Source organism: Triticum aestivum, chromosome 2D (genome assembly GCF_018294505.1).
Source record: "Triticum aestivum cultivar Chinese Spring chromosome 2D, IWGSC CS RefSeq v2.1, whole genome shotgun sequence".
In the NCBI taxonomy this organism is placed as follows: domain Eukaryota; kingdom Viridiplantae; phylum Streptophyta; class Magnoliopsida; order Poales; family Poaceae; genus Triticum; species Triticum aestivum.
The window spans coordinates 89,439,356-89,454,468 of NC_057799.1; the positions used below are offsets into that span (position 1 = coordinate 89,439,356).

Here is a 15,113-nt window from a genome sequence, read left to right on the forward strand (position 1 = left end):
TGGAGGTTCCCTCTGTGCTCGCTACTCGGGTTTCTTCCACTCCACCTGCTGCACCGCCCCATTCTCGCTCGAGTGCTCCGCCGCTCTTGCCCACTCCTTCTGGAGGCTCAGGTCGCCCCCGTTCACATTGTGACTACTGCAACAATGATGGTCATATTGAGTCCCAGTGCTACACCAAGCGGAAACACCTGCGCAAGGCGCGATCATCAGGGACTTCGTCATCTCCCTCGCAAGCTTCAGCCATTGCTTTGACTGAGCAGGATATTCTGAGACTTAAGCGTCTGCTCGCGGCTTCAGGTTCTTCCTCGACGGGTACTGCTGGTTCTGTGACTGATGCTTCCCGCACTGAGCACCCGCACTCTACACAGTCAGGTACATTCCCATGGGTTCTGGACTCTGGAGCTTCTTTTCATATGTCTTCTCATTCTTCCGCTTTGTCCTCTCTTCGCTCGCTGGATTCTCCTGTTCATGTCTTCACTGCTGATGGTACTCCACTTTCTGTTGCTAGTAGAGGCCATCTTTCCACTCCTTCTTATTCTGTTCCTGATGTTGCTCATGTTCCTCGCCTTACCATGAATCTGTTTTCTGCCGGTCAACTTACTGATTCTGGTTGTCGTGTCATCCTTGATGTTGACTCTTGTTCTGTCCAGGATCGTCGCACGCACACTCTGGTTGGGGCTGGCCCTCGCCGCCGTGATTCTCAGGGTCTTTGGGAGTTGGACTGGCTTCATGTTCCTTCCGCTGCCACCACCATCACCAGTCCCTCCGCTGCTGTCGCCTCTGTTACTGGTTCCTTCAAGCAGTGGCATCATCGACTTGGTCATCTGTGTGGTTCTCGGTTATCGTCTTTAGTTCGTCGAGGTCTTCTGGGGTCTGTCTCAGGAGATGTCTCTTTAGAGTGTCAGGGTTGTCGTCTTGGCAAGCAGATTCAGTTACCATATTCCCATAGTGAGTCAGTGTCTAAGCATCCTTTCGATTTAGTCCATTCTGATGTATGGGGTCCGGCTCCTTTCGCTTTGAAAGGTGGTCATAAATACTATATTATTTTCATCGATGATTTTTCTCGTTACACATGGCTTTATTTCATGACTTCACGTAGTGAGGTGTTGTCTATTTATAAGCGTTTTGCTGCCATGGTTCATACTCAGTTCTCTTCACCCATTCGTGTTTTTCGTGCTGACTCCGCTGGTGAGTATATCTCTAAGATGTTGCGTGGTGTCCTTGCTGAGCAGGGTACTCTTGCCCAGTTCTCTTGTCCTGGTGCTCATGCTCAGAATGGCGTGTCTGAGCGCAAGCATCGTCACCTTCTTGAGTCGGCTCGTACTATGATGATCGCCGCCTCTCTTCCGCCTCATTTTTGGCCGAGGCTATCTCCACTTCCGTCTATCTCATCAACCTTCAGCCATCTGCTGCTTTGCAGGGTGGTGTTCCTTTTGAGCGTCTGTTTGATCGTTCTCCCGATTATTCGATGCTCCGCTTGTTTGGTTGTGTTTGCTATGTTCTTGCCCCTCGCGAACGCACCAAACTGACCGCTCAGTCTGTTGAGTGTGTCTTCTTAGGCTACAGTGATGAGCATAAGGGCTATCGTTGTTGGGATCCTGTCGGTCGTCGGATGCGTATCTCTCGAGACGTGACTTTTGATGAGTCTCGTCCTTTTTACCCACGCCCATCTTCCTCGTTTTTTTCAGTAGAGGATATCTCTTTCCTCACTTTTCCTGACTCCCCTATCACTCCCGTCGCGCCTGTGCCTATTCGTTCCACTCCCTCAGCTTCTCCACCCCTCGTCGATTCGCCGCCACCATCTTCCCCGGTCTCCTCACCTAGCATGACACCGGATTCTACACCTTCATCTCCGGTGACTTCTTCGTCGCCACCCCCTGATTCTACCTTGGTGATTCCTCCTTCTCTTGTTCCATCTCTTCCTCAGCATTACACTCGTCGTTCACGACCTGTGGATGCTTCCTTGGATGAGTCGTCCTCTTCCTCTCAGCCTACTTATGGCTTGCGTTCTCGTCCTCGTCCGCCTATTGATCGCTTTGGATTTCCCATTGCTGGTGCTGCTGTTCTTGAGCCGACTTCTTACCGTCAGGCTGTTGTTCATCCTGAATGGCAGTTTGCGATGGCAGAGGAGATTGCTGCTCTTGAACGCACTGGTACCTGGGATCTTGTTTCTCTTCCTCCCGGAGTCCGTCCCATCACTTGTAAGTGGGTCTACAAGGTTAAGACTCGCTCCGATGGTTCTCTTGAGCGTCACAAAGCTCGTCTCGTGGCTCGTGGTTTTCAGCAGGAGCATGGTCGTGATTATGACGAGACGTTTGCTCCTGTGGCCCATATGACCACTATTCGTACACTTCTTGCTGTTGCCTCTGCACGCCACTGGACTATATCTCAGCTTGATGTTAAGAATGCCTTTCTTAATGGTGAGCTGCGTGAGGAGGTATACATGCAGCCACCACCTGGGTATTCTGTTCCTGATGGCATGGTGTGTCGTCTTCGTCGCTCTCTCTATGGCCTTAAGCAAGCCCCTCGCGCCTGGTTTGAGCGTTTTGCTTCTGTGGTCACTACTGCTGGTTTTTCAGCAAGTGCTCATGATCCCGCATTGTTTATTCACCTTTCTCCTTGTGGCCGGACTCTTCTTCTTCTCTATGTTGATGATATGGTCATCACTGGGGATGACCCCGAGTATATTGCCTTTGTAAAGGCCCGTCTTAGTGAGCAGTTTCTTATGTCTGATCTTGGACCTCTTCGCTACTTTCTTGGGATTGAAGTCTCTTCTACCTCTGATGGCTTTTTTATATCCCAGGAAAAGTATATTCAGGATCTTCTTGCTCGTGCTGCTCTTTCTGACGAGCGCACTGTTGAGACTCCTATGGAGCTCAATGTTCACCTTCGTGCTACTGATGGTGATCCTCTCCCTGACCCGACGCGTTATCGTCATCTCGTTGGCAGTCTTGTCTATCTAGCTGTCACTCGTCCGGACATCTCTTATCCGGTTCATATTCTGAGTCAGTTTGTCTCTGCTCCCACATCGGTTCATTATAGTCATCTCCTTCGTGTTCTCCGATATCTTCGGGGCACGATCTCTCACCGTCTCTTCTTTCCTAGCTCCAGTTCTTTACAGCTTCAAGCCTATGCGGATGCTACGTGGGCTAGTGATCCTTCTGATCGCCGTTCACTTTCTGCTTACTGTGTTTTTCTTGGCGGTTCTCTCATTGCCTGGAAGACGAAGAAACAGATTGCAGTTTCCCGTTCGAGTGCTGAGGCTGAGTTGCGAGCTATGGCTCTTTTGACGGCAGAGGTGACTTGGTTACGGTGGTTACTTCAGGATTTTGGTGTTTCTGTCACTACACCGACTATGCTCTTATCTGACAGTACAGGTGCTATTAGCATTGCGCGCGATCCTGTGAAGCATGAGCTCACCAAGCATATTGGTGTTGATGCTTTTTATGTGCGCGCTGCTGTGCAGGATCAGGTTATTGCTCTTCAGTATGTGCCTTCCGAGTTACAGTTGGCGGATTTCCTGACGAAGGCCCAGACTAAAGCGCAACATGGCTTTTATCTCTCCAAACTCAGTGTTGTTCCTCCACCATGAGTTTGAGGGGGGGTGTTAGAGTTATAATATAGGTCATGTACCCCTTTATATTTACCCCGTTGTATAAGGGGTTTCCTGCATATGTTCCACACCTGTACATGTATATATATCGGCCTATGGCCTCATGGGAATACAAGTTGCTTATTCCTAACATTGACATTTATTCAGAGCACATACAAGTAGTATTTCTACCGCTTAGGAATTTTGTGGAATTAGTTTTAGTATTTATTGAAGAGCAACTTAGTGAAGGATTATAGGATGTTAAAATTTCACCTAACGAAAAAAATATAAGTGTCAGACTGACAAGATGATAAGGCAACATAAATTTTAGTGTGATTTATTGGAAGAACTTTGACCGGTTGGATGATTCAATTTGGTTAGTTGGTTATGCAGTTTATAAGTCACCCATGGGTGTGTTTGTTGCAAAACTTGCACAATCATTCTATGGCGCCAACCACCAATACCATGCTCCTCCAGAGTTAAGCCCACTTCGTGATGCATAATTATTATTTTTGATGTTGCTGATACCCTTTCCCGTGGACACCTCTGCCAGATCCGTTGCTGCTACAGAACCCAACTCCTGAGCACGTCGGAGTTGAGCGAGAAGACGGGAGGAGGTGTCGAGGAGGAAGAGGCCCCTCTTCCTTTTTGGTCCACGCCGCTACGGAAGTGATATTAGGGTATTGAAACTTGCTTTATGGAGTAGTACCATCACGATACCTTGCCTTTTTCCTATTCTGTTCGAGTACTTAGTACTTACCCTGTTTCTTTGACAAAGACATTTGATAGATATGATTAGGCACATATTGAGTGTGCCATTTCAGAAATATTGAGCATACAGTTTCAGTTCCAACTTAAGCATACAATCTGCTCTTTCTTCTTAAGATATAGAGGAGGGTAATGATATATTGTCTGTTTGATATTTGCATGTAGTTATTATTTCATAAAAGGCCTAAGTTTGACCTTCTGTTATGTCAGGACATCTTGGTTCTAAATTTCATTCCAGAGATTTGCTTAATATTTCATTTAGATTGGTTGTTTTAGGAAATGAAAAAAATGCATTCTATGTTTGTTCGTTCTATCTTTCCCTGTTTTTGTCATCTTCAGTATTTAATGTTTGTTCATACGTGTATTTTTATCGCCCCAACCTTCCACTAACCTGACTAGGGTGTGCCAAGGTGCACATTTAGTTATCAGAAGATGATTCTGTTTTTATTGGGGCTGCATTTGTAATGGTTCATTATTTCTAAAGGGGTACACTGTTTGTAGGTATTGCACTGAGCTGGAAGAGGATGCTGGCCAGCGCCCCACCTCTCTTTCGACATAATAAACTGATGTAAAAACTTACCTTGGGAACATTCATAAATATGACCATTCAAATTCCTCAGAGCGACTTTGTTCTAACCATACATAGCAGAACTTAGTTGCCTTTCCAGACTTCTGCAGAAATTTAAGTGCAATGTATCATCAAGGATCATTGAATCCAGTTGTTTGATTTCTTTTGTATAACAAGAGCTTGAGTTGTCGCCCTATCTGTGGCGGTATCATGGTTTGCTTGACTCAATTTTGACAAGCAGTTCAAAATTAAGTATGGTCGCTTGAAGCATTCTTTGTGATACGAGCTGCAATCGAGTTTCACGTTTTGTTCTACTCAACTCGGCCTTTTCCAGATATCTTAGCTTTGGCTTTATGTGGGCACACTACTGTTACTCTTTTTATATGGCAATACTAAGGAGATTGAAGTATTCGTAACACATGTGTTTTCTGTCGTGCAGTGAACTTGTTATACTCTTTCTGGTTCAATGGAACTTACTTACGCACATTAGGTATGCCTTTTTTGGTACCTTCATCTCAACTTCATTGTTTCTATCTATGTGCTGTTTTCACATTTTCTTACAGATTATATGAAGAAATCGTTCATTGCCAATTAATACTATATGCGATGATGTTTTGAAATTTACCTATACCAACTGTGGTGTTTTGGACAATGTGATATAATTCATAGTTCTTACTCTGGGCTCAGTGAAACATGTTGTTATTTTAATAAATTAAACTTTCTTCACTTAAGGCAAACAACATATGTTGCATTTCTACCAAAGTGTGTGTAATTCTTTGTTTTACTTGCAGATTGTTGCAGCTGTTGTTTTTAGATGTGACATGATTCTACTTCTTGGTACTGTAGGGCTTTTACTTTAGCTGGTGAGTGTTTGTGAGCGAGATGACTGTCGCTTCCGCATGGATCCACCTCCTAGCCGTTGACCACTTCATTGGAAGGTTAGCAAGGCATTATTTGTTCAGGTGTATGCGATTGTGAGCTAGATGTTCATGTTTGTGGTTTGTTTGGCTTGTGATGTAGGCACGTGTAACCTTGATGGGCAAATATGGTGAAGACTTGAAGTTGATATACTAATGTGATATATGAAGCTATATTCAAGGGCGTCACACAGGTTTGGAATCTTCATTCACATCTGCACCTCACTTGTTACCTGTGTTCTTGCTTCAGTCATTTTTTTGTAATCATATTCCTATATACTGGGCATCATTCTGTATTGCCAGTGCTTTCTATTAATCACCATTTTAAGAATCATTGCTTGATATACTGGTCTTTTATATGTACCATCTTATTTATCATCTGAATTACCTTTTGTCTGATGTAGCACTACAATTGGTTTACTGTACATTGATTTATATCTGAAAACTTTAATTATGCTTTGTTTTATATTTCCAGTTCTTTCAATCAATCACCTTTGTAAGACCCACTGCTTGACCCATTTGATACTGAGATCTCAGAGCATATTTTACATTTCTTTTTTCTCATGTACTCTCTCCGTCCCAAAATAAGTGACTTACTGTACATTGCTATATATCTGAATTTTCTTCATTGTGTTTAAATATGGAAAGTACCTTCTTTAACTAAGCGAACAACCTTTTGTCGATTGCCGCGCTCATAATTTTTTTGCAATAGTTTGGTTTTATTACTGTTGGTGGCAGGTACGACAAACTTGTCGGCATGTTCAGTAACAAGCAAGTCCCCACTGTTGGCGTTGATCTTGGAATAGAAAGAGTTTTCGCAATCATTGAGCAACATGAGAAAGAAAATAACCAGGTATTTTCTCAATGTTGTGTCATTATGTCGTTGTTGCGGCAATGTAGCAGAACTGATCTTGGCCCTCGAATCGCAGGTTATCCGGGCTAGCGTGACAGAGGTTTTGGTGTCGATTCTAGGGAAGGACCTTATATTGGCCGCCGAGCTTGCGAATGAGTTATGGAGTGCTGGGATAAAGGCAGAGTTCAAGCTCACCACCAGGGAGCTGGACCACATAAAGTATGTGACTCAGACAGGCATTCCGTGGATGGTGCTGGTCGGTGAGTGATTTCGTCCAGGTGTTGAAGCAGAGATTATCTAACCCTTAGAGAGGAAATCTTAAATGTAGAGCGCGTGTGTACTAGGCAATGCATTGTTCTTGGTTTCTCCGTGCGTTCATTTTGCTGATGATGAGGAGCCACACCCGGTGCCACGAAATGATTGAGAACTAGGACGGGTTCGAAATGCATTTTATTCTTAGTATTAAAAAAGTATTGCATGACCGAATAATTCAAGGATGTGTACGCAAGACAGTGTGGCTCCTCGATTTATACACATGATCACAAATTGTTGGAATTGTTGCCTATATGTCAAGTGCTTGTTGTGAGTTCCAAACTCAGTAGAGATGGCGTATTAGCTACCCGATCCAGAGCCGAAGCTTTGTTGGCGCACGGTATTTTTTGTACGGTTATTGATTTGCTAGCATATATTCTAGACTAAATTTTGTTAGCCTGCTGCACTTTATAGCGCTTTTATCTGGTTTCTTTCTTAGTTTCTTATAACATCTTAATTTATTTATTTTATATGACGTAAGATTGTTCCGTTCACTAATGTTTCTCCATGTTTATGAAGAAAAGATTTGGGTTCAGAGCACCTTTCCGTGCTATTTATCTGATTTTTGTGATTTCTGATGTTCAGGTCAAGGCGAACTTGAAATGTGGCCACCTTTGTATGGCCAATGGCTTTGTAGGCTTTCAGTATTTGGCGTCTGTCGCCGGGTTTGTTCCGCCTCAACCAGGATCTTCTCGGCACTGCTCTGATGTTGTGAAAACTCACGCACGCCGACAGCCGCCTCCATGCTCCAGCTGCCGCAGCCTGCAGGTAGCCTCTCCGTTCTTTTTTCTCGACCTTTTGCTTGCTCTGCTAAAGTGTTGTGCGTGTGTTTGGCTGCTTGCTACTTGCAAATAAATTGTATGAATGGCAGCAGGGTGTAGCAACAGCCAACATTAGTTCGGCTCAATCCCAGCAGCAAATTTCTTTGTTGCTCTATTATATATTTATATTCAACCATATGTTTATATCTTTCTGGTAATGCGTTTGGTTTCTAAATTGATATTTAAAAAAAATGCATTGATCCTCGGTGGTGCGCAAATTTTATTACAAGTCCAGTTTCTTTAGTGTTGCAGAAAAAGTTGACTGCTGAATACTGATGCATACTAGGCAAACAACTTATTTGCCCATTGCCATATATCAACCTAGCTGAACTAAAAATGACATGCTTGGGTCGGTCAAGCTTTGCTGGGTAGTGAGTACTCTTTAGGCGGTTACCAAGTTTGTTTAAAACATTGTTTTATGGTTGAGCTGGCTAACTAACAGTATGTCATGTGTCAGTTCAAGAAGTTAGCTCAGGCTTATGAGGTTATGAATGATCCTGAGAAGCTGGGAGGTCGAGGACTGCATGATCTATTGGACATCTTCCGGTCATTCTGTGTATAAGATAGCTATATAATAGTTCTATTCCATGACTATGGTCATTCTGTGTAGATTTTGTCATATTGGAATTAAAAAATGAACAAAAACAATTTTTTTAGGATTGAGGGTTGATTCTCTGAGATTTCACATGGATAATTGGATTTTGGGTACATATATACTTTCAGCGATGCCATGATTTTGGTTAACTCCAGGTTATAATTTCAATGATGCTTTATGAGGATCTTAAGATTTGTCCGTGGTGGCTTTTTCTTACCGGTAATGCTCTTTTATTTATGTTCCAGACTATGGTTTTCTTATCAAGATCAAGGGTATTGAAAAGAAAATTCTTAGGTGGATTTGTACACTGTGTGTACATAGGGTAGTACTTTTGATATTTATGGACTACCTTGATCCTGTCTTGAATGGTCTATATGGGATTGCCCCCCTATCTGCAGGTGAATTCGGCATTTTACAAACTTGACTTGTGTGCTTCCATAATCGATATTCCTGATTGATTGCGTGAAGAAACTGATTCATGTGTTGAATGGACCTCAGAGAATTATGGATATGGGTGACTACTTGACTCTTGCCTTGGTTTGCGTTAAGTGTGTCGTACTGTCCTTTGAATTTGCAAATTCCGAGACACTCAGCCATTACATGCATTGTCCTAGCAGGAACATGACTTGGGACAGGTCACGCGCGGCAAGTTGCCCTTCCTATGTCATGAATCTTAATGCTTTGTACTGAATTGTATGCAAACCAGTTATTTGCCTGGCTTGTGTTATATCGTAAATCTTGATGTCTTATACTAAATCTACTGGACCACTCCTGAATACTAATATAGATATTATGCTTCATATTAAATATTGATGGTTTTTATTGAACCATATCCTACTTTGTACTGTACTTTGATGATTTGTATTGGATTACATCCTTCCCTGATAAATACCAGACGTTGGATTATTGAATCACTTCTTAGACATGCACTTTGTGCCATTTTGTGGTAATGACTAAATATGTCTTGTTTGCCATACTTTTGTTGTACTGCTCTAATCCATTCTGAGCAACTACTTTAATTCCCTTTGGTAACAGAGAATGTTTTCTTTTAAGCTCTTAATATATCTTTGTAGTGTTTGTGCGGTGGCTATTCCAGTTTCCTTTGGATGTACTAAAACGCTTTGTTATATTGAAGTCTTAGACGCACGGTCGCTGTGTTGAGCTAAGCAACGCGCGCTAAGGCGTGCTTCCAATCTAGTAAGCAACAAAACTGAACTCAATTACCACTCCAGTTGCCATTGCTCAAGAAAAAGGCAAAAATTAAACGCTAAATTGTATTCCCTCCGTACAGAAATATAAGAGCATTTAGCTAACTATAAAGTAGTGATCTGAACGCTCTTATATTTATTTAGGAAGTATTATTAAAGTTGCCATTGCTGAAGGAGTATTACGTGAGGCAGCAGTGCGAGATGAATCATCCGCTAGCTGCTACTCCCTCAGTCCCATAATAAGTGTCTCAACTTTGTACTAACTTTAGTACAAACAACTTAATAATGAAAACAACACATATAATACTATATGTAGAACAGGAGTCATAACATTTTACATACGGGCGCAACATTAAGATTACAACATTACAGTTAGAGAACAGAGGATGGGCGCAACATTACAGTTAGAGAACAGAGGATGGGCGCAACATTACACTTGGAGAACAGAGGACGGCAACATTACAACATTACAGCTAGAGAACCGAGAACGGGCGCAACATTTGTCATACTCAAGGCAGCGGACTGGTTCTGCCATGCGGTCATTGCTCAAAGAAGCCACTAGTAGGATGAATCATCCAGTCATCCACTAGTAAGTCACTACAACTCATTACAAAATTCTCAGCAACGACAAGAAGTCTTAACATGAAAACACAGGATAGTAAATATTACGTAGAACATGCCAACAGGAGTGGCAACATTAAGCATACAAGCACAATATCATAAACTGTGTTTTCTCGAGCATACATACAAGTGCATATGAGCGCAACAATGATGCATGGTGTTATCTCTAGCATTATATACATAGAAGTGATTGATGCATGCATGCGCTATTTAGGACAAACCATCATCTTCGATGATCAGAAACCCCTTCTCTATTAAGTACTTCATCTCTTCAGCGTCAGGAATCCCCTTCTTTAAGATCATCTTTTCCCCTTCATCGCTACCATCAAGACGATAGCTGCGATAGATGCAATCGTCTTCCAGATAATCCACCCAGTAAGTCGGCTCACGGCTGCACGCTATGATGCAGTCATTGGTATACTCTTCTGAATATAGTTCTTCTCCGCCCCACATCTTCTCAAGCTCCACGCCACGTCCAACGAAACTCCCCTGTGCTGGATGCACAACCCTGCTCCCGGCATACTCACAGTACAGGCAACGGACTTGTTCTGCTATATGCGGATACATACAAAAATCAGAACGCATCATGCTATCATGCTACTGGATGGAGTACTTACTAAACAACGATGAAAACATAAATAATGCAAGGAAGGATTGATGCATGCATGTATTTGGATAAAATTGTAGACCCGGAAGGTCAGTGAGAATATCCTGTTGATTGATGATACCCCACACGTTGTTGCGGGAATTTTTTACAATATATGCTTCAATGATATATGGTTATATGGAAAATGAATATTTGGAGTAATAACATGCAAACTAAAACTGAAAATGCATAATATAATGGAAATTCTCATGCATATGTTTGCATGTTGCATGCTGAGTTGGCATGAGAGAAATAGATTAGTGGGGGCTAGCTATTTAGATATGAAAGTTTTAAAGCAGTGTTCCAACGATGGACAACTGAAATGGGGATTGCCCTAGGCCAACTGTTAGCAACTTAAATCTACTTATTCAGGAAGGACGGGTGTACTGTCGGAGAAATCGACCATTGTTGCAAGGGGTGACCGACAGGTAACACAGATTGTAAATTTAATAATTGAATAGCAGAGATTTATACATCTGATTGATGAAAAATGCTAAGTCGCAAGGGAAAATGACCGCATTCCAGTGCCTGGAGATGGTACGTCGACAGGGCAGCACCAGCCCATCTCCTGAGTCTGAGTGCCATCATTGCGGCATTCAGCAAAGAATAGCGTTGGTGGTGCACCGGCAGATTTGGTAGCGAGGAAGTTGATGTGGGAGTAATGATATATGCGAGTGAAAGGACCCGTGTACACAGGGCCATCAACATACTTATTGACACCGCAGATAAGATGCAACTCGTACTTGGGTACCTGAACAAGAACAATTAAGACAAAGAATGTTAATCTGAAACACGTACAGATTGTTTTTGCAGCGAGAACAAATCCAAATCATGCTAGAAGAAACCAACCCCAGGTTGCCGGCTGTATACGTCAATTAAAGATTTCACCATTCCAACGACTGCAGCATGCTCATTCCAGAAGTCATTTATGAGTCGATCCATCCTTCCGTAGGTCAACTTGTTTACCGCCTCGATGTTTGTTTCTGCGTGCTCAGTTTGTTCCAACTCGCTGATGGAATAGAACAAACATTCGGCAAGATGGTCAGCGTCCATGACGGAGAGCTTGCCGCCATCCTTGAGATAGTGCGAGGCCATCCGCAACATTGGATTAGACGGTCGGAGAAGCTCTGCCTGGTCACGAGGTTTGGGGTGAAATGCAGCAGCTGCAGCTGCAGCATAGGCTTGTTCGACACTGGCAGATACCATAGCATCATCATTGTTATCATCATCAAGGTGGTTAGGATCAGCGATTCGGAGATCGGCCCCAGACGCCTGCAGTCGCTGCATGGCTTGGTCCGGCGAGAGGTGTGTGGCGCAGCGGGTGCACAGGAAGGAGACAAGGCCATAGAAGGATCTGACTGCAATTCGAAAAAGGCCTCCTGTGCTGATTGCCTCTAGGTCAACCTTCTTGGTTAGAGGGTAGGCTTGGCTGTACCAGATTGTATTGAGGATGATGTTGGAGACAGGGTCCAGTGGACCATAGCAGTGGCCGGCCTGGAGCAGGCTGTGGTGGTATTGAGAGCGCAGCTTCTCCTTGGGCAGCCGGGCTAGTGCCTGCAGGTAGTATCCATGGATGGTGGCGAGCAGCATTCGCCTCATAGTGGACCGCTCAGGAAATCCCATCACCTCCCCGAAGAGGTCAGGACTGAGCTTGAGTAGACGACAAGAGGCAAGATCCCATGATTTCTCAAGGCTGAAATCTGATGGCTGATGTTTCTTGAGCAGAATATCTATGATTTCAGCGGACTGGAAACGATCGAAAGTTACACATGGGCCTGATAGCACGGTGGCGACACTCCCAAGAAAATGTGAAAGCAGCTTCCAAGCTGACGCAAACTGCTTCGGGCACGGGTGCTGGGCGGCAGCTGCAGCACATCTAAGGGCCAGTTCCACGGCGGCGGCAGTGGTGTCGGATTTAAACCCGAAACTCTGCTCCATCCCCCGGTGCTGGATGATGAGGCGGGCGGCAACAAGGGGATCCAACTCTTCTTTGTTGAGGTACCACATAGCCTTGGGCTCAGTGAGGTAGGGGAAGAGGGCGGCCAGGAAGGCTACGAGGCCGTTGAGCGACCGCTGGTGCATGTCCCCGATCACATCTGTTTTTCTCCGCTTCGGGAAAGATGCTGCGGGGACGGGTTCATTGTCAGGGTCATCCACGCTCATGGCACCGGCGATCGAGACGCCGGCGACGATGTTGGAGATGGGATATAGGAGCCCGAAGCAGAAGCCGGCGTCGAAGACCCCCCGGAGGAGCTTCACCCGCCCGTAGCAGCTCTCAATCTTGGCAAGGAGGGCCCATCTAAGCTTGTCCCTCTCCTCTTTTCTGACAACTCCTTCGTCCCTGAGGGTCCGCGGCCCGTAGATCTGTGGCTCGCTGATGCTGATGCGGCTGAAGCTGCTGCTGGTCCTGGCGATCGTGGCTGGATCCATGGACTGGAACTAGAACTTGATCCGATCGTCGGCCGTAGATCCGTGGCTACTGGTCCTCACGCTAGCAGTGGCGGACCTAGGGTTTTAAAACAGGGCGGTCCACCTAAAAAAAATTGGCAACAAATATGACATATGCCAACGTCCTAAAGTTTGATTTTAGGAAACATGCCAGCATTCTATTTAATTTACCAATAGCACATAGAAATAGATCAATAGGGTCTTACAGACATACTAAAATTGTAAATTTTGCATAAGAGAAGTCTACATAATATATACCTTGAGAAATTCGAAGAAGGCTATGTGGCATTGTTAATTTGTTAGAGTGGCAAACAATCAGATAGATCATTATTATGTCACTGATCAGGTGTTCATGTACTGGATAGCAAAATTATTTGTATGTGTTCACAGGACTGTGTGTTCATGTACTAGTACTAGATAGCAAGTCTGATTGTTTAGTTAAGGCAATATACTTGACTCCTCCACCTTATTGATGAAGTCGACAACAAACAGCAATCCCTAAATCAGAAATTGAGAATGGGCAGTGCCGCAGTGAACAGTTTACCTCTCAAGTCCACAGATAGGCCTAAAGGCTGGCCGCCGGGCAGGTTTACAGCCTTGCTGCCAGCCGAGTGCCGGAGCCGGCGGAGAGCAGACTGGGCGGCAGGCGGCGGGCGGCGGCTTGTAGGGGGGGGGGGGGGGGGGGCGGTGGCGCTGAGCGCCGGGCGGGCGTGGCGTGCAGGGGCAGCTCCTTGGCGTCTAGCGACGAAAAGGCAGGCAGCGACGGGCGGCGGCGTTCGCCGAGGCAGGCGGTGAGCCGGCAAAAAAAGGAGCCGAGCGGCCGAGGTCGGGGACGAGCAGGGGAATAGAGAGGAAACGCGCAGCCAGGGTTCGGCCCCCGCATTAACTTTGGGCCGGCCCATATGCGGGGCTGTGCTCCTCTATTATTATTATTTTTTTGGTTCTATTTGTGTTTTTTTTTCTGTTTCTGTTTTCCTTGCTTCTTTAAAATATGTTCGGATTTGAAAAAAAGTTCTGAATTTCAAAGAATGTTCACAAATTTCATGAATGTTCCCGAATTTAAAAAAATGTTCATGAATTCTAAAATATTTGCGAATTTGAAAATGTTCCAAATTTAAAAATATGTTCATTGCTTGTGCTAAACCGCAGGAAGTTCGGGTCAGTTTGGTCCATGATGCGAGTTGAGTTGAAAGGACAAAAGATGAAAGAACAAACAACTGTCTTGGTCGGCTTGGGCCTCCCATGTGCAAACATTTTTTGTGGTTGTATTAAGTTAAAAGTGAATTTTAGTTTTTATCCCCAGTTTCATGTTTGTGATAGTAAAATACCCTATTTAGCAATTTTCATATCTCTACTCCTATAAAATTCTCAGTTGGTGATGATGGTGTGTCTGCCATTCATCATTTCTGACCAATAGATCTGTATCTAACGACTGTGAGGTAAGTTGTGGCCTTTTTGCAACAATAGCCCACTTCTCTACTCCAATTTGTAGAAAACGCCTTAGTATCTTGAAACCAACCACACCCGTTCCCTCACCTCATCAAAACAGCCCGAGTATATTTTTAGTGGAAAATTATTATTCTACTTCGAATCTATTGCAACACACGGGCCAATTGCTAGTTCTTACTCAATTTAATCAAACTTGTGCCACAAATAATCCCATTTTATTTGTTTCCATGTATTTGTCTAACTGTGCATGCCATTTCAACGGGTTAGTTTTTTCTGGGTTTTCGTCTGGTTTACTTACACTGAACAGGACCAGCC

The 15,113-nt window shown here is 44.2% G+C and overlaps 1 protein-coding gene and 1 long non-coding RNA gene across 9 annotated transcripts; one reads left to right on the forward strand and one right to left on the reverse strand.

The window, feature by feature from the left end:
* The first annotated feature begins 3,397 nt into the window (after nucleotides 1-3,397).
* LOC123051851 (uncharacterized) lies at nucleotides 3,398-9,239 on the forward strand. Of its 3 annotated transcripts, XR_006424325.1 has the most exons (8): nucleotides 3,398-4,272; nucleotides 4,862-4,928; nucleotides 5,368-5,418; nucleotides 5,775-5,866; nucleotides 5,949-6,698; nucleotides 6,775-6,958; nucleotides 7,596-7,778; nucleotides 8,289-9,237. It is a non-coding gene; the product is annotated as an uncharacterized lncRNA (long non-coding RNA). The 3 variants fall into 3 exon arrangements; XR_006424324.1 differs by having other exon boundaries at nucleotides 4,862-5,418; nucleotides 8,289-9,239; XR_006424323.1 differs by lacking the exon at nucleotides 4,862-4,928 and having other exon boundaries at nucleotides 8,289-9,236.
* Nucleotides 9,240-10,271: 1,032 nt separating this feature from the next.
* On the reverse strand, nucleotides 10,272-14,189 carry LOC123051852 (uncharacterized). 6 transcript variants are annotated; one of them, XM_044474837.1, is made up of 4 exons: nucleotides 13,894-14,177; nucleotides 11,751-13,434; nucleotides 11,430-11,652; nucleotides 10,272-10,803 (listed from the first exon to the last, which is right to left on the reverse strand). In XM_044474837.1, exons 2-4 carry the CDS (start codon nucleotides 13,329-13,331, stop codon nucleotides 10,466-10,468), a joined length of 2,142 nt encoding a protein of 713 aa, XP_044330772.1. In that variant the 5' UTR covers nucleotides 13,332-13,434; nucleotides 13,894-14,177; the 3' UTR covers nucleotides 10,272-10,465. The 6 variants fall into 6 exon arrangements, 5 of the variants coding, with proteins under 5 accessions (XP_044330772.1, XP_044330773.1, XP_044330774.1 ...); XM_044474838.1 differs by having other exon boundaries at nucleotides 10,538-10,806; nucleotides 11,417-11,652; nucleotides 13,894-14,189; XM_044474839.1 differs by having other exon boundaries at nucleotides 10,538-10,803; nucleotides 11,417-11,652; nucleotides 13,894-14,188.
* Nucleotides 14,190-15,113: the final 924 nt, after the last annotated feature.

Excerpts from the sequence above, each read along its gene's own strand:
- LOC123051852 (XM_044474837.1), bottom strand. The coding sequence starts at position 13,331 with ATGGATCCAGCCACGATCGCCAGGACCAGCAGCAGCTTCAGCCGCATC. Across the intron at positions 11,653-11,750 it reads TATACAGCCGGCAACCTGGG|GTACCCAAGTACGAGTTGCA; the intron begins GTTGGTTTCTTC and ends GTTCTTGTTCAG. Across the intron at positions 10,804-11,429 it reads TGTCGACGTACCATCTCCAG|AACAAGTCCGTTGCCTGTAC; the intron begins GCACTGGAATGC and ends CGCATATAGCAG.